The sequence below is a fragment of the Cryptomeria japonica genome, chromosome 8, assembly GCF_030272615.1.
Source record: "Cryptomeria japonica chromosome 8, Sugi_1.0, whole genome shotgun sequence".
NCBI classification, from domain to species: domain Eukaryota; kingdom Viridiplantae; phylum Streptophyta; class Pinopsida; order Cupressales; family Cupressaceae; genus Cryptomeria; species Cryptomeria japonica.
The window spans coordinates 77,235,760-77,259,171 of NC_081412.1; the positions used below are offsets into that span (position 1 = coordinate 77,235,760).

Sequence of the window (23,412 nt, forward strand, 5' to 3'; positions counted from 1 at the left end):
AACACTTTCTATCTCTACCTTTATCTTTCTATCTCTCACTCTTTATATATTTATTTCTTCCATCTCTCTCTCCTTCTCTCCATATCACTCTCCTTCTCCATCTCTATCTCCATCTTTATCATTCGATCTACCGATAACCCCCATCTATATTTCCTTACCACCCTTATCTATTTCCCTTCACCCCTCTATCTCTTGTTGTCCATATTTTTTTGTACCTCTATCTCCTATCTTTGCATCTCTTTCCCTATCCTTGTCTATCTCTATATATCACCCAATTTATCTATATCTCTCCGTCTCCCACCCTATATATTGAGCTACTTCTCCCTCTTCTTCTATCTTTCCCTCTTGTCCCCCTCCTCTTTCTCTCTAACTATCTTGTGCCCTTTTTCTCCTTCCCTATCTCTATCTTTCCTCATTTCTTTCTCTTTATCTCTACCACTCTCCCTTTCTCTTTTTATGTATCACCCTCCCTTTATCTTCCCATATATCCCTATCTCTCTATATACCTTGATTTATCTCTCCCTCTTTATCTCACTTGATTTCTATATATCTCACCATCTATATCTCTCTCTATCTTTCCTTATCTCTCTTCCACTATATCTCTCCCTATCTTTTCCTTTCTATCTTCCCTCTATCTTCATCTCTACATCTATCTCTAGGAATGTCTCCCTCTCTTTGTCTATCCATCTCTCTCTCCCTCTCCCTCTCCCTCTTCCATATTTATCTCTTTCTCTCCTTCTCTCTCTATTTCTCTCCTTCTCCATCTCCATCTTTATCTTTGTCTGTAGCTTACTCTATATCTCTATCTCCTTAGCCCTATCTCACTTTATCTTCCCTTCTATTTCTCTCTCTTTTATCCCTATATTTCCCTCACACTCACTCTTTCCTTGTTGCAAAAAAACATGATCTTGTTCCTAATGGATCCTAATTATCCTCCCAATTTAGAGGATTTTATCAATCATGTTTGGATCCTTGTACCTGGATGTATATTTCATTTGAAGCTATCACTTCTTGATTGAGACCTTTGTTGCATAAACAATATCATTTTCTAAATGGCCTACCAATTGACCTCATGCACTACACAAATGTATTTGTCTTCCTCTCCCTCTCCCACTCTAGATCTATCGAGCTATCTTTATGTATTTGTCTTCCTCTTCCTCTCCCACTCTTGATCTTCATCTCTACCCATGTCTTCCTCTCTCCCCCTCTATGTCTAGATATTTCTCACCCCCCCCCCCTCTCTCTCTCTCTCTAGATCCATCCATCTCCCTCCCTCCCTCTCTCTCTCCCTCTCCCTCTTCCTAGACCTCTATATTTATATATGTTTGCCTCCCTATCTCTCCATATCTCTATACATCTATATCTTTCACTATCTTTACCTCTCTATATGCTACTTTCATCTCTATCTTTTTCTTTCTATCTCTCCTCTTTTTCCCTGTCTATATAGTTATCTCGTTCATCTCTATCCCTCTTCTCTATCTTTATCTCTCCCTCTTCTCTATCTTTATCTCTCCCTCTCCTTATTTCCATATCCCTCTCCTACATCTCTATTTCCAACTTTATCTCCTTTCCCCTCAAACTCCCCTCCTATTTATCTCTCTTTCTATCCCTATCTCTCCTTATAGGTGGATGTATAATTGATTTTAAGCTACTACTTCTCCATTAAGACCTTTGTTGCATAATTATATCATACCTACAAATTGACCTCATGTACTACACAAATGTATTTAAAAAAAAACTGAAATCTTCCCTAATTAACCTTCTAAACCTTTTCGACGTACCCATTACACACAAAGATGGAATTGCTAGTACTAGTTTATTGACAATAGGTAGAACCTTTTAAATATTAAGCACCAAATATGACCTTTTAAACTCCATATCCTGATCAGCATCCTTATCACCGTACCGTTACTTGTCTGGCAAGGTATGCCCAACACTATTAAAAAATGTAAATCCACGGGAAATAGAGCCTGGTCAAAGTTCCTCACGTCTTTGTTTAAAGTTCTGAATTGAGGAGATTAACTTGTTCACCTTGTTCATTTTCTTATTCCGGGTTGCCTGTGGCAGACAATGGATCCGTCTCGGGCCTTTGTCAAAGATGCCAAGCGAGTCATAATCAAGGTAAGTAAACTATTTTCTATACAATTGAACTCAAACTGCACATTCATTCTCATTTCATTTCTTCTTGTTTGCAATGTAGCTTTTAGGGCCTATCAATGTCAAATTATTAGCATGTCTTCAGTATTGGGGCAGTTGTGGGCGTATTGAGTTGTCTATAATTTATCAGATTTTCGTTTGTTTTGTTCCTCTATAGTGCTGTCAGATTTGTTCCCATGTAGTCCCGTTGACACCAATCATTGGGGTGTGGTGATAATCGTAGTTAAGACAAAAACAATCACTTGGGTAGCAGTTGTAAGTATAGTGAAGACAAAAACCAGCATTTGGTTTTTAGTTTTCCCTTTTTGTGTTTGCAAGAAAATTTGAATCAAAGCTTACTTCCCATGTAGTTGTATGTTGAACAAAGTTACCTCATTTCTTGTTTTAACTGCTATCTAAATTGATTCAGAAGTTTTGGAATCAATTGGCTTGAACTGTTATATCCAGCAAAATGCAGCAGCCTATTTTCTTCTGGGCGTCTAGATTGATGTAGGATTTGGATTATACTGTTGATTTTAATAGGTAAAAAAGTCCATTAATTACCAGGTAGTGGGCCGCACTTTAGGTACTTCACAGTGTTTGTGGTAGTGGAATATTTCACGTTAAGCTGAGAAGCTAATCAGGTCATTAGATCTTCGATTCATAGAAAGTCAACTCCACTTATCAGTATTAACACATACACCAATTCAATATCAGGTTTAAGACCAATATAATCATTCGGGTATATGATTGCAATTATAGCTAAGACGAAAATAATCATCTCGACACATGGTTATAATTATCATTAGGACTAGAATAATCAATTGGTTAATGATTGTAATTATAGTTTTATTATTTTGTTGTCTCGAACGCAATTTAGCAAAACTCATTTACTATACAAGCATACTATAGCCTGTGCTCTCGCGAGCATCAAAATTGATACAAAGTTCTTGGTGTGTAGTAGTCTGCACTGTCATGTCTAGCAAAAATTACTTTAGATAAAGGGGTTGGCCTTCTTACCGAAACGAAACTTCAGTAGAGGGCTAAGATAATTAGATTGTACCAAGTGGACATCATTGTACCATCTCCAATGTAATTTCAAGACTTGGATTTGGCATGAACTCAAGTTTCAACAAGCTGATTTTACTGTGACTTAGAACTGGTCAAGACTCGACAAATTGAAAAAATATGAATTATAGAGGTTTAAAAGGATTTAAAGCTTTTATTATGTACCCTTCGATAGATAAAGTTTAAAAACATAATAAACTAATCAAATAGAAGCTACTTTGATCACATAAACAAGTATACATTGATCCACGAGTACACAAGTAAATTTTAGCTAAATGTAACAACATTTTTAAACATATAAATATTGTTGTGTATAGAAAACTCATGAATTATGAAATCCTTGACACCGAAACAAAATATCAAAACTAAAAGTGTAACTATGGTTCAAAGGAGCCGCACGATTCGTTTTAACATTTGTGGATGTATGACAAATCTTGTGGGGGCCATCTAAGATAGGTCCTTGATGATCACACAAACATGATATTTTCATATGTACAAGTGACACCAACATTTGAGGGTTTTTTTCATGCTCTATCCTCCTCCTATGCCATTGCTATTGCATTTGCCTTTAGATCAACCTAATCAACCCATGCAAGGTCCTCCTCATTGAAGATGAGATCCTTAGTCTTGGTGATTCAATCTAACTGTGGAAAAACCTCCTTTAGAGTGATGGGAGATAATTCAATGCTTGGAATTTGCTTGTGATAGAGGTGATGGTTGCAATGAATATAAACTAGACCATCGAACCTTTGCATCGATAACTTGTTGCGCCTCTTAAAATGCAAGCGCTCATACTCCAATTGTGCTTGCATCCTAAAGCGTTGCATGGTTGGTTTAATAAATGAATTGCAATTCTCATAAGATTTGGCACCTTAGCACCAAACCTCTCCCTTCTCCCACCATGCAATTGAAATGAGTAGAAAAAGAACTCAATGACATTGTTCAACTCTAAGTTTCAATATTAATGGAAAAAAAGGAAAAGTGTAAAAATTAAAGTACACCCTTAATAGAATTTTACCTAGTCAAGATGTTGTCCGAGTTGCCTTTTAAATATCTTGCTCAAAGAGGTCCTCTTGCACACATTTGTAGATCTCAATCTTAGACAGGCTTTGACTAAGGATTTAGTTCCACCCATTCTATGATTGTTTAGAGTTCACTCAAAACCTCCTCACCCACTTTGAAATCCAAGTGGAATTGGAATGTTGGATTCAAGAAATATGCAATTGTACATAAGGTCTTGTGAAGTTGATGGTGCCATTGCTAATCAATGATGTCTCAAATGGGACAATATTTATCCTCAATCCCACCATAGAGATTTGATGGCCTTTTTTGGCCATGTCCATGCTCTCATATACATAGCTTGTTGTGGGCTTCACCCCATTAGCAATTTGAAGGAGGAAAACTAAAGGCTTTGTGAATTGCAAAAGGGAATATAAAATTATAAATAAATAAAATTAATATAATTGATAAATTAGTAAAAGGAACAAAAATAAAATGAAGATACGAACTTACATCTACATTCTCCTTCGTTGGAACCCATAAATTTTACTAATTGAAAACCTAGTCAACCACATCAACCCTTGCATTGGTCTTAACATATGAAGATGTAGACCACGCCTTGCCAATGAACAAGCACCTCAAGGTAGCCTTTGATTGAAGCAAAGATGGTAATATGACAAAATTTGATACAAATGGGTTATTCTAGAACAAGCCAACTCCTTATTTCTGTACTTCCTCATTAAGTTGAGGATCTAGGCATGATTATATATGTATTTGCAATTTATTTTTACTGTCTTCACACATGCTTTGATTCATGGGTTTTTGGCAAAATCCTTCAATACAAAGTCAAGGCAATGACTAGCACAATGAGTCCAGATGTATGGATGGTTATCCATTAGAATTTTATCTATAACATCATAAGTTTTTGCTTAATTTGTAACTATTTGTACAACATTCTTCTCAGCCACCTTGGCCACAATGTCCTCCAAAACCTCACAGAGGAATTCAACTTTTATTGTGCTTCTTGAAGCAATAGTTGATTTTAGGAAAGCTATCCCACTTGAGAAAGAAATAAGGAAATTTGAAATGCTAATGTTAATTACTAATGTAGAAGTTTGAAATCTTAATCACTAAATCAATGAATTTCATGATGTAGGTGATGCTTGACTTGAGGAAGAAACAAGAAATTTTAGTAATGTGATGTTCCTTTTATCCAGATAACGCCATTGATTGTGATCTTGCAACTTTTTTTTCTTCCACGTCTCACACTCTGTCTCAATTTTGGCCTTCACATCTAACATCTTTTGAATTAAAATATAGCCCTTTATCTCCTCTTCATCAAGGGCTTTGAACCCTGCCTTAGAAATACTAATGGCATTTACCACATTTCGCCAATAAGGAGATCTATAAGAAAGAAAATAAACAAAATAAGTATTGTTAAATTTTGAGCTAGACTTTAAATTCTACAAAGTTACAAATCTCTAAACTTATAAATTCAAAAGACAAAGAAATTAAACAACATATTTTAAAACAAAAAAAGCAATTAATTAGTTGGGTGTATAAATTGAAATGGAATAATAGAACCAAAAGTCGACAGTTCCACTTCTTGCTGCATCATGCTTGTCCCTATTCCAATCCCTGCTCTTAAGTGATGGTTGGGCACTTGGAGTGTTTCATGGTACAATATATGAATCTAATATAGATTGTCAATCTCTAGCCCCAAGACTTGTGCTATGGCTGCTACTACCATTGCCATTCCACTTGTGGTCAAAGATTTAGAGAATGGGGTCGAGGAATTGAAGAAGATCCTCCATGAATGGTTGCCATCTCTTCTTTTTACCTATTTTCAGTTCCTTTTGTTGGTCAAAGATCTTTAATTGACTTTGCACCTTGTGCACAACAAAAGAGGTGTAGTTGGGCACAAAGTAATATCTTGGCATGACATTTGTGTGAGGTGATATTTCAATTGATTAAGGACTTCCCCACTAATTTTCATTGTACATTGTTTTTAAGTCAATTCCCTTTCTTAGTCCTTGGGACGACATGTTTCCAACTAGATTCCTTTATAACTAGGCCCAACATTACAACAATCTAGAAAATTGAAGTAGGGTTTCTAGACAAAGTAAGATTAACAAGTCAGAAAAAAGTAAAGAGTTAGAGTTCACGACTAAAAACTAAGATAAAATTAGAAAAAAAAGCCAAACTTTGTTCATAAAAAGAGATCAAAAACAAAAAAATCTATAAAGGAACAAGGAAAAAATGGAAATACAAGTTCTCTTAATTTTTTCACATTTATTTCTTGCACCTTGAATCTAAAATAAAAAAATTAAACAAATGTAGAAGACATGCAAAATTGAAAAAAACTAAAATAAAAAGAAAAAGGTTTAAAACACAAAATTACGGTAAATACCTCTTCAAATTACCTCTAGCTGTATGGTGGGCTGATCCAAATGCATTGAGGGATGCTACAAATCTCCTCTAGCTGGATGGTGGGTCCAAATCAACTTTGGGCTCTTCCAAATGCATTGAGGGATGCTACAAACCTGCCCAAGTTGCATTCAATTAATATTTGCTGCTCAAGTTGTCTATTGGTTTTTGATCCAAAACTCTTTTTTTCTTCTTCCTTGTGGTCACAAATGAAATAAATGCCTTTTAGGAAATGTTTGGTCGAGCAGCTGCTTTTCTAGTAGGACTTGTTTGGTTTGGTGAGTCTTGCAAACTTTGTAAGTTTGACTAGACTGGTTATTTGGTTCGTGGGTCCCCTAGACTTGGTTAGATTCATTTGCCTTGTGACTCAGTGAGTTTTAGTGATACCAAGCAAGTTTTGTGAATATAATCTTACATCTTCTATCGCTTCTATACAAAGGATTTGATCTCCTATTGTTTTGACGTTTGAGGTGAGGCTTGGAATAAATGGAAAACAAAAGGCTATGGGTTCAACAATGACAAATTTGATTGCATATATGTTAATTGTGCTGGCTAGAGAGGAGGCAGATGAGGCCATTGGCAGATTCTTTCTTGCCAATGGTGTACCTTTGCATGTTGCTCAATCTTCTTTTTATAAGGAGGCTATGGGCCATAGTTAGAATAATAAATCTATATTAGGAATTTTTTTTCGAAAATTTTGCGGCCATCAATTTTTTTCGAAATTTTCCTAAAAACCGTCTAGGGTTTTCAGTGCCTAGCTCTTGTTTTCGCATCGGTTTTCGTGGGTCTGCTTGAGGGCATTTTTGCCCTATCCACGTTCGTGTCTTGTTTGAAAAAATCGCGCTTGTAAGGTTTTTTTGTGACCTATTCTGCGTTTTTTGCTGAAAACACCGAAATAGCAACCTACAAATGCGATTTTCGCGCCTAAATCTGTGTGCGACGACCATTTTTTCATTTTCGCGATTTTCCCTGCTAATATTGGGCGATATTTTTTGTGCGATTCTATTTTCCGGCGGCGTCTAATTTTTCTGTGCGACTTTTACTGAAAAATCGCGACCCTCCGCCTGTGCGATAACTGTTTTTTTTCCGGCGCCATTTGTCCTTACGCCTTCCTACGACATGCGAATTTTTTTTGCAATTTCTGGGTTTCTTCCGATGTTGACTAGGGTTTTCAACCTCTGCAGATTTTTGAACTGGGCGGCTGGGGCACGTCTGCAATTTTTTTGCCGCCTAGGGTGTCATTTTTTGGGTCTGCAAATTTTTTTTTTCACAGGTTCTGCATTTTCAGCTAGGGTTTCACCCTTAAATTCAAGTCGAAATTTTATTCTGATTGTAGATTGTTGGTGGGTTTTTCGAAACCTCAATTGTGTCGTCATTCGATTTTTTTGTCTTTCGAATTTTTTTGCCTCAAAAACCGTGCCAGGGTTTTATTTTTCGCGTTCGAATCGGACTTGCAGATTTAAAAAAAAAACCTTTGTTTTATCTGTTAGTTTTTGTGCATTCGAATTCGTGCCTTTACTAGTTCAACCTCGGGGTACGTGATGGCATCTTTGACAAACATTATGCTTGAAAGCAGCCTGAAATTCAACGGCCACAACTACAACACTTGGAAGTAGCGTATGCTGACCATTTTTGAGTACCGATGTCTTGATGTTGTTGTTTTGGGCACGTCTTGATGTCCAACCACTGCCGGAAAAGATCAGGACAAATGGGATGAGCACAACCGTAAAGCTGTCATGCTCATTAAACTCTCCGTCACCGATGAGCAACTACCTCAGGTACTGTCGGACAAAACTGCGAAGGAAATATGGGATCATTTGAAGAGTCTCCATGAAACCTCTGACAAGAGCAGAACATTCTTTCTGAAGAACATGCTCTTTTCGATTATGATGGACGAAAGGACACCTCTATAGGATCACTTGACAAAGATCAAGGACATTCGTGACCAACTTGAGGCGATTGGTTGCACAATGGAGGAAGAGGACATGGTTGTCATCACACTAAAAAGTTTGCCCAAATCTTATGAGCATTTCATCGAAACGCTCAATATCACTTCCACTGACGTCGATTTGAAGTTTTCCAATCTTTGTAACAAGATTTTACAGTGTAATGTCCCCTTCTCAGTGATGTGCATTCAGTGGTCCATTGGCCTATTCCGGAGATCCGTAGGCTATTTGGAAAGGAGAATTAGGGTTTTCAACTTCTGTGGAGTTCTGCACAAGCTTTTTAGGGTTTGTCAGGAGGGAATTCTTCAGTTCTTCTTATGGTTTCCTTCTGGGTTTTCCATGAACTCCAGGGTGGCATAACATGCATGTGATTCTTTGGTGAAGTGAGGACTTCCTATTTTTAGTAAGTTAGGGTTTGGCTGTTTGGATGATGCAGTTCTACTGAGCTTTCCAAGATCTTTCTCTAGGTGCAAAGATCATGTTTTTTCGGAGTAGTATTTCTTGACTTACTATTTTTAGTAAGTGACTGTGTTGAGCATTTCTATTTTTAGCAGTCTCGGTCAGGGTCCTGATTCAGCACAGTTCAGTGGTCTTCATCGCACAGCTTCATCCTTGATTTTGGCAATAATCATTATTTTTGAAGAAGGTATTTTTTAATATATTAATACCTTAGGCATGAGGTTTTAATATTTAATTGATTTTGATGGACAACTTAGGAAAAAGGGAAATATTATTTATAGTTTCATATTTTCCTTAAGTCAGGTGGGCACCCAAATTTCATGTTATTGATGCTTTGTAATGTTATTATTTTATAACCTATTGACAACTTAAAAAGTTCGCCCAAGAGTCTTGGAGTGGGCGCCAAGTCTAGGAAATGACATGAAATGAAATATGAGCAAATGAAAGGTAATTTGAATGATCCCATATTGGAGGGAAATGCATTTCGATTTGAGGAGAAAGCTATAAGTATGTGCCTTGGGCTTTCATTTTGGGATCTTGAAGAAATCATATTGTTATGCTGCCGGAATGGTGAGCGAACTTGAAGCTTTGGAGTGCGGCTCCCTAGTATTGCCAGTTTCGTACTTGAGACATAGTACCTACTTGAGTGGTGTATTCTTGGTGAAGTTTTTAGTGTGTAATTTCAGTTTTTCAGTGTGGTGTGTTTTCTGGAGTTGCTGGTTTGGTGTAGCTGAAGCGAAGATTTGCTTGTATCTCCTTGCCTGTGTGACCCATCATTCTGGGTATCGGCTCTTTGGAAGCGTACTGGGAAGGCGAACATTCTTCTAGCTTGGTGTGGTTTTTGGTGTGGATTCTGATTTTTAGGAGCAGATCGAACTTTCTGCTGTACCGTCCCCTTTCCTGGCTGCCTTGGGATTCGTGCAGCTGCTTTCCACTCTCTGGAGTTGCAGGTTTGAGGTTCTATTTTGGTTGCCTATGTTATATCTATCATTTTCTTTTGATTTGATGCAATTCCGATGGGTTTTGGGAGAGTTATGAATAATTTAGTGAAATTGGGAATGGCTGGTCTGCATGTTATTGATGCTCAGAATTAGGGACAGCAGTAGCAGTTTCTTTCAGTGTGTTGGATTTGGTGTTTTATCAGCTTGGACAGCGTTACTTCTCTATTCTATCTCTCTATTTCTATATTGTAAGGTTAAGTAGTAGTACTACTAACCATTTCTGGAGTGTTACTTGCCCACTGCATAAGTGGAAGAGGTTGGCTTAGCTGCCTTCTTGCTCTGCAATTCAGTTTTGAAGTCCTGTCCTCCCACTGAGTAAGTGGTTGAGTGATTTTATGTTTGTAATGGTCCTCCCACTGAATAAGTGGTCGAGTTGAGCTTTTGTTGTGATTCAATCCTCTTACTGAAACATTGCGGTTGAGTGATTTGTGTCTTGGTGTGTTGTCTCTTGGCTGGTTTACCGCCAAGTTTCTTGTTTACTCGCTAGTTAAGCGGAAGGGGCTGGCTTGCCACTCATTACTGTATTCAACTTTTAGTTGGTTTATGGTGCTAACGATCCTTGGAACACCGTATGCTCTCACCCTCCCAGATTGGGCTCTCGATGAACAAAAGGTGGAAGGGTTCCTTTCAGTTATTCTGGATTATTTCTCTAACCTTAACGGGTTACTGTGCTTGTTCTGTTAATCTTATTGCAAAAATAAATAAAAAAATTATTTGGGGATATTACATGCAGCAAGATCGGTGGCGCCAGTAGTTTGGAAGCAGTACCAGTTCCATCTCCATCAAGCAAGCGTTCTCTGCCAAATCTTCTGCGAAGAACAAAGGGAAGGTTCCATCTTCTCAGCTGAAAGGCTCTTGTTCTTCTGAGGACAACAAGAAGAAGAAGAACGTTAGTGCAATTATTGTCATAAGTTTGGTCACATGAAGACCGAGTGTCGAATTCGTTTGGCTTCTGAACAAAAGAAGCAGGGAGGGTCTCAACAGAAAGCAAATGTCGCCGAACACTCTGAGCAGAAAGAATTTGCTTTCTATGCTTTTATGGCCAAGAGAACAACAGATCTAGTACACTCTTCTGCCTGGTATATTGATTTAGGGGCTTCGCGGCATTTTACTCATCGTCGGGATTGGTTCACGAAATTTGAACCATTCTCGGATTCAGTAATCTTCGGAGGAGAAGAGTACACAGTTGTTGGTAAGGGTACTATCCAGATTCACTCAGGAGGTAGAAATTTAATTTTTCTTGATGTCTACTATGTTTTAGGCATGGAACATAATCTTCTCTTCGTCAGTCAGATCATGAGGCATTCTCCTCAATTAGATGTTGTCTTTAGTTCGTCCATCTGCAACATTGTTGATAGGGAGACTCGTACTACAATCGCTATGGGATTCGAGGATCATGGTTTGTATAGACTTGCTGATTTCGGTGATTCTCGGGTACACGCTTTGGTTGCTCGGAGTACATCCATTAGAACACTTTGGCATTAGCGCTATGGGCACTTAAACGTGCACTATCTCTCTCAGTTATATCGGGAGGGTTTGGTTGCTGGTTTACCTGAGATCCAACCTCAAAATCATGGAGTTTGTGCAGCCTGTCAGGCTGGGAAGCAGCATCAGACACCATTCTCGGATGGTGATACTTGGCGAGTCTCCAGGGTCCTTCAGTTGGTTAACGCTGATGTATGTGGGTCAATGAACACTCCATTTGTTGCTGGTTGCAGGTACTTCTTGTTATTTGTTGACGATTTTAGTCGTAAAATGTGGGTGTACTTTCTGAAAAATAAATCAGATGTGTTCACTACATTTCAGCAGTTTAAGGCCTTAGTTGAGAAAGAATCCGGTTCTTAGATTGTCACTCTAAGGTCAGATAATGGGGGGTGGAGTTTTGTTCCAATGACCTCTACTTTTTGTGCTACACGTGGCATTAAATGCCAACTCACCACACCATACACCCCGCAGCAGAATGCTGTCGTTGAATGTAGGAATTGCACCATTACTGAAATGGCTCGTTCTATGATAGAGCATCGCAATGTTCCTAAGAAATACTGGGTTGAAGCAGTTTACACTGTAGTCTACCTTCTAAATCGGTCACCTACACATGCCATCAAGAAGATGACTCCTGAGGAAGCCTAGTCAGGACGCAAGCCTAAAGTGGGCCATTTGAAAGTCTTTGATTCTACCGCTCATGTATGGATTCCAGATGCTAAGTGTGCTAAGCTGGATTCAAAGAGACAAACACTTATGTTTACTTGTTACAGCGACAACCACAAGGCCTACATGTTGATTGATGTGGAGACAAATCGTCTCATTTTCAGTCATGATGTTGTGGTTGATGAGACTACTGGTCCATTTATGCCATCTACTACTCCTAGTCTTGTGACTCTGTCTGTGAAGACTCCCGATGTTGGTGTTCATCTTCCTCTTGGTTCCCATGATAGGGGGGCTTCAGAGCATTCTGACTCTCAAGATGAGGAATCTATTGATCTAGCACCACTTGATTTTTCACAGGATTCGCATCCAGATGACTTTGTTCTGGCAACTCCAGGGGATGTTGTTCCTCCAATGCTAGATGTTGGTACTTCTACCCTCAGGCCTAAATGGTGGGCCAAGACAATAGGAGATCTTCGTGATGATGAGCTTCTTGAGGATAGATCAGTTCAACGAAAGAAAAAGCAGCAGAATACAGTCAACTTTGCACTTATGGCCAACATCCACAACATCCATGAGCCCCAGACATGTTCTGAGGCTAAAGGCATTCCTGAGTGGGAAAAGGCTATGGAGACAAAATGCCATAGTCTTCTGAAGAATCACACTTGGGTTCTTTCTGATTTGTCTCCTGGGAAGAAACCTATCAGTTGTAAATGGGTTTACACATAGTTGGACTACTCGTGACTCGGCTTGACTTGCCAAGCCCCTAGGAAAAAAACTTGGCAAAAACTCGGGAAAAACTCGGCGAAAAACTCAGCAACTTAAAAACATGCTTAAATTTAATAAAAACTGCATTTTTTATGCAAAATTTAACGAGAAGATGCATCCAATGAGTCAATAAATGATAACACAAAATAAACAAGTTGATTCTAGATATATTTAAATGCAAAGTGTCTACAAAATTGCATCCTCATGAGGAATGTTGATGGTTGGAAGCTTGGAAGCAAAATAGTAAATAGTTTTTGTAAAACCAAAAGTAAATACATCATTACAAATTACAATTACAACTTCCTCTTCCCAGCTCTAGCAAAAACTAGGGGAGAGATAAAACTAGAGGGTCTAGTCCTAGAACTTAGAAGTCTGTAGTGGGCGTGATTGTGCCTCCTCGCTCGGTATGGCTGGCTCATCCTTCATCCTGGATGAAGCTATGTCTCCACCTGCTTGTGGCACTGGCAATGACTCCTCATCCTCATCCTCTTCCTCCTCAATGTCATTCAGCGTGAAACCAAATCCACCCCCTCCTCCTCCATAGCCTGTCTCTCCAAATCAATGATGTCATCCTTGGAAAACAATGGAGGCTGCTCCTGTGATGTCCAATCACTGTAAGGATCTAGATCATCCAAGTCAAGTGGACCACCTGCTACTTCCTCTACCTTCCTTACGTGCAATCGAAGATTATATTGCACAAAGACAAGGTCATTGAGGCATTTTTGAGCTAACTTGCTCCTCTTCTTTGTGTCGATGGCTTTAAACAAGCTCTAATTGCGCTCACAACTGGATGAACTGCAAGGTTGACATAAGATTTTGAGGGCAAATCTTTTGAGATTTGGGGTATTTCCACACCAACTTTGCCACCAAGCATTTGCAAATTAAAATTAGGTTGAGAGTAGCACCCCTCGCCGAGGTCTGAGGGTGAGAAAAAGAGGGGTAGAGAGATAGGTCTAGATCTTGGGGGAGAGAGGAGAGAGTGAGATGGAGTGTGGTAGAGAGGGGGATAGAGGAAGAGTGATAGAGAGATAGATAGGTCTAAAATTCTAGGCAGATAAAGTGAATGAGATAGAGAGAGTGAGAGAATGTTGATAGGAGCATAATGATTACTGAAATTTGACTATTCGAAAAATTAAAAGATCTTCTAAAACCTAGAATTTGAATTATAACTCCTAGAGATCTGAAACCACTCTCAAACATCCTGCCAATATATACATGAAATATAACTTAAAGTATAAGAAAGGAAAAATACATATTGAATGTTATATTTCATGTATATATTCTGATGAAGAGAATGAAACTGACCTGGAAAAACAAAAATAGATAATTTTTTGACATGTTTGGTGTAAAATTCCTTACTAGGACTGTTTGTAAGTAAATGTGTTTGTTCCAGATTATGTAGAGAAGTATTATTTAATTTAACTGGTTGATTTTTGTAATGCCTATGAATTTCATTAAACTGTATAATTCATACATTCCAGAATTTACTTTCACGCTTGTTGATCAACATAGCATTGTTTTAGTAGTCATTGTACACATTCAATATTGTATGATTAAATACTTCATTGTGCACCTGTAGTTCGTTGTAATGCAGCGCCAAAGGACTGATTGTAAGTAATCCCCCGGTAGCGTTATCGTTTGCACGTTGGTTGGCAAATTGAAAGACACCTGTGATGCCAACATTCCGCGGCTTCCTCCTGCACTACAATCCCGTTTATCCTTCATAGAATAGTTAACAATGGTCTGTATTCCTGTCACGGTCACTGAGTGTAGTCGATGCAACTCATGCGAACATAATCATCTCCCGATATCGGGACTCTTAGCCACGGGTTCACGTTAGTTTGTGTCGACTCCCCTGCGTTAGAAAATCACACCCGCACGGCGTCAGAAATCATACCCGACTGGAAACCACACCCGCATTGCATTTGGAAATCATACCCGATGCTGCATTCTGAAATAACACCCGACACTGCGTTCGGAAATAACACACCTGACACCGCGTTTGGAAATAATACCCCACCACGAACATAGGGTATATGCATATATATTTATTCTGGACCTCACGCCAATGCAGTGCTCCACGACATACACGAGCACGACTCCATCCCACTGCTTACGCAGCCACGACTCCACCAATAGGCCAGTACCACTGATGAAAGGGGAATTATTATAGTTCGGATCCTGACACACAGGGATATATTTCTTCTTCCAGGCATAACTCAAAAGCTTATGCCATGCCATTTTATTCACCGTAGAAGTAGTTTTATGAACTACATTTATTCATAATAAGTTAACAATATTAATTATTTATATTAATCCTCAAATTAGAATATTAATATAAAAATTAATTAATATTATATCATATTTATTTTCATGGTTTATTTAATTATTTGGGGGACATTACAGTCTCCCCTGCCCAATGTTGCTTGCCCACAAGCAACTGCAATCCAGGATAGTGAAGAACCTGCTCATTTTTCCAAGTAGCATCATCCAATGGTAAATTCTGCCATTTAATGAGGTATTCCCTGATTGCCCTATTCCGCAAATGCCGGTCTCGAGTTTCCAAAATCACTTCGGGTATCATTTCTAATTTCCCTTCTTCATTCAGTGGTGGTAGGTTGACCCAAAGCTTTTTTAAGACAAGATACATGGAATACATTATGTATTCTGCTTCCTTCAGGTAAATCCAATTCATATGCCACTGCGCCAACTTTCCGAATCATCGGGTAAGGCCCATAAAATCGAGGCTTCAATTTGTCGTCCCCGCCCCGCTTGAGGGATGACTGCCTATAGGGTTGTAGTCTGAGGTACATCAGTTCCCCAATTTCAAAATGACGTTCAACATGCTTCTTGTCTGCATAAATTTTCTGTTGATTTTGAGCACATTGCAAATTTTCCTTAAGTGCTTTCAATATATCTTGACATTCCTGAAGCATGTCATGAGACTTGGAAACATTACTCTGATCAAAAGCCAGATCAATAAAAGAAAGTGCATCATACCCATATAGTGCTTTGAAAGGAGTCATACCGATAGATATATGATATGTAGTATTATAGCAGTATTCACCCAAATATAGCCAACGAACCCATGCTTTTTGATGACCAGACACATAATTACGAAGGTAACCCTCAATTCACTTGTTTACTATTTCTGTCTGTCCATCGGTTTGTGGATGACAACTCGTGCTGTGATTTAACTCGGTACCTGTCAATCTGAAAAGTTCCCCCCAGAATATACTAAAAAATCTGCTATCTCGGTCACTGATGATATTTTTTGGTAAACCATGTAAACGGAAAACCTCTCGAAAAAACAGTTCTGCGAGCTGAACAACTGTGAATTCTGTGGTGATAGGTAAGAAATGTGCAAATTTAGTTAATCTATCAACCACAACAAAAATGCAATCTTTACCTTGAGTTCGTGGGAAACTTGTAATGAAATCCATAGATATACTTTCCCATTTTTGTTTCGGTATCGGCAAAGGCTGCAATAGACCCGCAGGATGAGTATGGTCTGCTTTATTTGTTGACATGTGATGCATTCTTTGACATAACGAAGGACATCATTCTTTAGTCCTTTCCAGGTGAATCTTTCTCTTATATGTGGTAAGTTTTGAAGTAGCCAGGATGCCCTGCTAAAGGAACATCATGCACTGATTGGAGGATTTTCTCTTTCAACTTCGATCCTGGAGTCAAATAAATTTTGTCTTTGTAACAGATAACATCATTTACAACCTTATATTTCTCATCTTGTGTATTACTATCTAGCAAATCACAAGCAAAAGAATCCTTAGAATATTCTACCAACAATAAAGATTTCCAATCAGCTGTTATTACAGATAATGCATTTATTTCATGCCTTCTAGAAAGTGCATGCGCAACAACATTGTTTTTACCTTTCACATATTCAATTTCGAAATCATAAGCTTGGATCTTACTGACCCATTTCTGTTGCCTGTCATTTAAATCTTTTTGTCCCAAGAAATATCTCAAACTGTTATGGTTAGTTTTCATTACAAATCTGCTACCAACCAAATATTGTCTAAATTTTGTCAATGCATGCATGATTGCCAACATTTCTTTATCATAGATAGAATACAATTTCTCATGGTTATTAAGTTTCTTGCTTTCATAAACTATAGGGTGTTTGTTTTGCATTAAAACTACCCCTATTCCATCACCAGAAGCATCACATTCCAACACAAAAGGCTGATTAAAATCTGGAAGAGCAAGTACGGGGCAAGAACTCATTACCTCTTTAAGTTTCTCAAATACCTGTTGAGCTTCCTCAGTCCATCGGAATGCCCCTTTTTTAGTAAGTTCTGTCAAGGGTGCCCCAAGCTGTGAAAAACCTTTGACAAACCTCCTGTAATAACTACATAAACCAAAGAATCCCCTTAATTTTGTAAGGTTCCGTGGTGGTGGCCAATCCAAGATGGCTCTTATCTTTTCTTGATGAACCTATACCCTTGTTGCATTGATCATATGCCCTAAATACAAAATTTCAATCATTCCAAATTCACATTTAGACGCCTTTTCATACAGTGATTGAGATTCCATAATACCAAGAACTATATCAATATGTTTCAAATGCTCTTCCCAAGTTTTGCTATAAATCAATATATCATCAAAGAACACTAGCAAAAATTTCCTTAACTGTTTGTTAAAGATATGATTCATACAGGACTGAAATGTTGCCGGAGCATTTGTTAGACCAAATGGCATAACCAAGAATTCATAATGACCATAATGACAGCGAAAAGCAGTTTTATGAATATCTTGATCTCTTAACTTAATTTGATGATATCCTGATCTCAAATCAATTTTAGAAAAATAAACTGCACCATGCAATTCATCTAACAATTCATCAATTCGAGGAATTGGATACCTGTTTTTGATTGTTTTCTTGTTGAGTGCTCTGTAATCAATACACATACGAAGAGTTCCATCCTTCTTTTTTACCAACACTACTGATGATGCAAAAGGACTAGAACTAGGTCTGATATGCCCCATATCCAATAATTCTTTAATTGCCTTTTCTATTTCATCCTTGAATGTTTTAGGGTGTCTATGAGGAGTTGTGATAACTGGTTTAGCACCTTCTTCTAATTCAATAGTATGTTCAAATCCTCTATCAGGTGGGACTCCTGGAGGAATATCACTAAAAACCAAATGATGTGAATCCAATACTGTTAACAAATCATCTTGATAAGATTTAGATTCAAAGCCTGATACCTTGTTGGAGATTAAACATTGTGCTGACCATGCCACATCTCCATGTCTGAAAATAGCCTCCATTCTTTTAGCACTGACGTTCCTGGGACCACTGTTAGACATACCACGAAGGACTACCTTCTTATCATCAATTTTAAAAGAGAATTCAATTCTTTTAAAACTTTGTGTATATTCATCTAATGTTTCCATCCATTGTATGCCCGAGACAACATTAGTGTCAGCCAAATCAATCACATAAAAATCATTAGTAACAGTGTAATTGCCAAGAGTGATATTCAATTTAGGAACTTCATAAGTACTAGATAAATTAGTTCCACCTGCTACTCTAACATCAAATCCCTCATGTTTTTCAGTCTGCAAACCACGTCTTTCCACAAGTGTTGCATCTATAAAATTATGTGTAGAACCGCTAGCCAGCATAACAATCACACGTTGCCCATTCAAAACTCCTCGAACTCTGAAAATATTATAATGGGGAGTTCCTGTCATAGACGCTATTACTCCTTCTCCTTGTTTAGTACCTGTTTCCGACTCTGTGTTCTGTGATGCTTGTTCTATGTTAGGATCAACATTCTTTTCATCCTCATTGTCAGACATAACCTCAATATAATGAATTTTTCCCTTCCCTAAACATCTATGTCCAGGCTGCCATGCTTCCCTACAACTGAAACATAGTTTTTTCCTTCTGAGCTCTTCTCTTTCTTCTTTATCTAACCTGTTTTTAGGGAAATTATCTTTATTGAAAGGTTGTTTGTCTTTTTCTGATTTAGGAGGTGGTCCTTTATTAAAAAAATTTCCTTTTGAAGATGGTTCTAATTCTCTTGCTCTTTTGACAGCTGTTTGCAAGGTAAGAGGGTTTAAGGACTTAACCCAACCTTTGAGGGAATCAGACAATCCATCTATAAATATTACAATCTTGTGTCTTTCTGAAATTTCAGTAACTAAGACTGCCAATTTTTCAAATTCAGAAATATATTGCTCAACAGTTCCAGTTTGCTTAAGCTGAGTCAAATCCTTAAGATGTAATTCAGGATCTTTAGAATCAAACCTATCAATAAGTTTCTCAGTGAACTCAACATAAGTACCTATCAAATAATGACCCAAGGTTATTTGCCCATGATGCCACCATTCATGTGCTACACCGTCAAGATGTAATGCAGCATATTTAATTGCCTCCTCTTCCAACATAGGGTTTAATTGGAAGTATGTGTCTAATTTTTGCACCCATGCCCGAGTAGTTGTTTTACTCAAAATAAGGAATGGACATTTTTCCAATTTTCCTTTGCAATTCATTGTTGTTTCCTCGCTGTCCTCTTGGCCTATGTTTCATTTTGACATCTAAATATTCTCTAAATGTCATTGTTGATCTGAATTCTTCTCCAGAACCTAACCAATCCTGATGTATTTCTTCGTGTATTTCTCTTATTGTAGGTTCATTTTCAGGGGGCTGGTTTCTAGCAGTAAATGTAGGCATAAATGGTCTAGCTGTTCCTGTTCTTTCTGGCTGATTATTGACAGACCGTTCATCTCTACCCCCATTGTTTCCCCCATTATTTTGATGTTGATTATTCTGTCTTCCATTATTTTGGTGCTGATTTATATTATTAACCATAAATTGGGTCATCAAGTTGGTCATTTTGTTAACATTATCTTGCATATCTTGCCGACTTCTGATTAATGCAGCCAACAGGTCCCTATTGTTATCTGGGTCTCCCATGTTGGTTTCAAAAATAAATTCCTCGTCAGTTTCGGTGTGGCTATCTTCAATTTCAAACGGAATAGATGAACTACTCTGTGCTAAAGGAGAGTTTTGAAATCTGTTTTGACGGGCCCTAGTACTTCGGAAATTATAATTTCCTTGTTGTCAACTGTGCATTAAGTTTTCATGAAGTTTCAACACCCTACAGGCTGGCAGAATTCAAGAGCTTTGATACCACTGTAAAATTCCTTACTAGGACTGTTTGTAAGTAAATGTGTTTGTTCCAGATTATGTAGAGAAGTATTATTTAATTTAACTGGTTGATTTTTGTAATGCCTATGAATTTCATTAAACTGTATAATTCATACATTCCAGAATTTACTTTCACGCTTGTTGATCAACATAGCATTGTTTTAGTAGTCATTGTATACATTCAATATTGTATGATTAAATACTTCATTGTGCACCTGTAGTTCGTTGTAATGTAGCGCCAAAGGACTGATTGTAAGTAATCCCTCGGTAGCGTTATCGTTTGCACGTTGGTTGGCAAATTGAAAGACACCTGTGATGCCAACATTCCGCGGCTTCCTCCTGCACTACAATCCCGTTTATCCTTCATAGAATAGTTAACAATGGTCTGTATTCTTGTCACGGTCACTGAGTGTAGTCGATGCAACTCATGCGAACATAATCATCTCCCGATATCGGGACTCTTAGCCACGGGTTCACGTTAGTTTGTGTCGACTCCCCTGCGTTAGAAAATCACACCCGCACGGCGTCGGAAATCATACCCGACTGGAAACCACACCCGCATTGCATTTGGAAATCATACCCGATGCTGCATTCTGAAATAACACCCGACACTGCGTTTGGAAATAACACACCTGACACCGCGTTTGGAAATAATACCCCACCACGAACATAGGGTCTATGCATATATATTTATTCTGGACCTCACGCCAATGCAGTGCTCCACGACATACACCAAGCATGACTCCATCCCATTGCTTACGCAGCCACGACTCCACCAATAGGCCAGTACCATTGACGAAAGGGGAATTATTATAGTTCGGATCTTGACACACAGGGATATATTTCTTCTTCCAGGCATAACTCAAAAGCTTATGCCATGCCATTTTATTCACCGTCGAAGTAGTTTTATGAACTACATTTATTCATAATAAGTTAACAATATTAATTATTTATATTAATCCTCAAATTAGAATATTAATATAAAAATTAATTAATATTATATCATATTTATTTTCATGGTTTATTTAATTATTTGGGGGACATTATATTTGGGCCTCTTTTTTTAGTCTATCTGAGTTTTTATAGAAACTCGTCGAGTTTTTGCAAAAACTCGGCGATTACTCGACGAGTTTTTGCTGCGAGTTAAAGTGGTAAAAACTCGACGAGTTTTTGAAACTCACCGAGTACTCTGCGAGTGTTCCATCTATGGGTTTACAAAGTCAAGTATCATGCAGATGGTACTTTGGATAAGTACAAGGCCAGATTGGTTGCTCGGGGTTTTACACAGCGGGAGGGCATTGACTATGAGGAGACTTTTGCTCCTATTGCCAAGATGAGTACAATTCGGCCTCTTCTCACCATTGCAGCTTGTTTTGGATGGAAACTTCACCAGATGGACGTTGAGAGTGCATTTATCAACGGTGAGTTGCAAGAAGAAGTTTATATGACTCAACCTCTTGGCTTCAAGGTTCCTGGTAAGGAACATCAGGTTTGCAGACTAGTAAAAGCCCTCTATGGCCTGAAGCAAGCCCATCGGGCTTGGTATTTCAAGATTGATCAGTATTTGGTTGAACATGGTTTTCAGCGCAGTCCCTCTGACACTAATCTGTATGTCAAACTATTTGGTGATGATATCCTTTTTCTTGTTGTCTACGTGGATGACTTGATCATTACTGGCTATTCAACACATTTGATGACAGCCATCAAACAGGACTTGTGCCAAGCTTTTGACACGATAGATTTGGGGTTTCTCCATTATTGCTTAGGTGTCGAAGTGTGGCAGACTGATGACAGTATCTTTATTTCACAGTCCAAGTATGCTTGCAATTTGCTTGAAAAGTTTCGAATGCAGGATTGTAAACCTGCTTCCACACCTATGGAGAAAGGGCCGAAGTTATCAGCCAAGTCTGATTCACTTGCAGTAGATGAAACCGAATTCAGGCAACTAGTAGGCAGCCTCATCTACCTCATTGCCACTAGACCTGACATCTGTTTTGCTGTCAGCTACATCTCTCGCTTCATGACAGCCCCAAAAGCTGATCATTGGATTGTAGCGAAGTGAGTACTGGGATATGTGAAAGGCACTTTAGACTATGGCATTTTGTATGGTAGGTGCAACGATCCAAAGCTGATTGGTTATACTGACTCAGATTGGGCAAGATCAGTGGATGACATAAAATCCACTTCTGGGTACGTATTCAGTTTGGGTATTGGTGCCATCACTTGGAGCAGCAAGAAGCAACAGGTTGTGGCTCTTTCCTCGACCTAAGCTGAATACCGGGGAACAGTCAAGGCTGCATGTGAGGCAGTTTGTCTTCGAAGGATGCTTTCCGACATACAAATGCCGCAAGCAGGTCCTTCTCCCTTGTATACTGATAATCAAGGGGTGCTCAAACTGGCCAAAAATCTAGTCTTGCATGAATGTACTAAGCATGTCGAGCTTCATTGCCATTACATCCGCACGCTGGTAGAAGACGGATCGGTTCAGTTGCAGTATGTTTAGAATAATAATTCTATATAATGTTAATGGTCAATATTGTAATTAATGTGTCTACAGTATTAGGTAGATAGATGTAGGTGTTATAATTAATGTCTACAATATTTTTGTAACCTCCATATATTGTAACTTTTTCCTCAGTTAATGAACTAATTTATTACTAGTTCACTTCTTGAACAGCAAGGTAGGAAAACTTGGTGTTACTTATGTGTGTCTTGGTGAGGCTACATTGAGGACCACTGTCTTGGAAAAATGTTATTCCAAGGTTACCTAATTGATGGAGGAGATGAATGGTACATAGATATATCATTTTACTTAAATGTAGCATAATCATTGTTGTGTGGATGAACATTAGACACCACCTACTCATCAACATTATAATTACATATAAGAAAGAGTCTTACTTCATTTAGCTGATTGATTGCTTGAGAAAATGTGAGTATGTTAGAGTTTTAGTTTTAGGTCCTAAGAGATGCCATTGAGGAGGTTAGTTCTCAAAATGTAGTGCATGTGGTTACTAATACAACACATGTGCAAGGCAATAGGTAGATTAGTTGAGTCCACTTATAGGTAAATCTATCGGACCCCTTTGTTGTGTGCATGCCATGGACAATGCACTCATGGATGTTGGGAAAATCGTGTGGGTCAAACAGGCTGTGGTGGATGTAAGGTAGGTGCAAATGCTCATCTGCAATCACCTCCCTGTTTGGCATTGTTTTGATCCTTTTCAAGGAAGGACTTTTTGTTATTTAAAACTGGCTGAGACATGATTTTCTTCATATT

The 23,412-nt window shown here is 38.3% G+C and overlaps 1 protein-coding gene across 2 annotated transcripts in view; it reads left to right on the top strand.

Annotated features, from left to right (window-relative positions):
* The first annotated feature begins 1,935 nt into the window (after positions 1 to 1,935).
* Positions 1,936 to 23,412, top strand: part of LOC131046348 (delta-1-pyrroline-5-carboxylate synthase) — a 163,788-nt gene continuing 142,311 nt past the window's right edge. The window contains exon 1 of one of the 2 annotated variants that reach the window (XM_059209594.1): positions 1,936 to 2,121. In XM_059209594.1, the coding sequence (XP_059065577.1) occupies positions 2,071 to 2,121 (51 nt within the window). In that variant the 5' untranslated portion in view covers positions 1,936 to 2,070. The remainder of the gene's footprint in view (positions 2,122 to 23,412) is intronic. The other variant, XM_057980073.2, reaches the window with a different exon arrangement.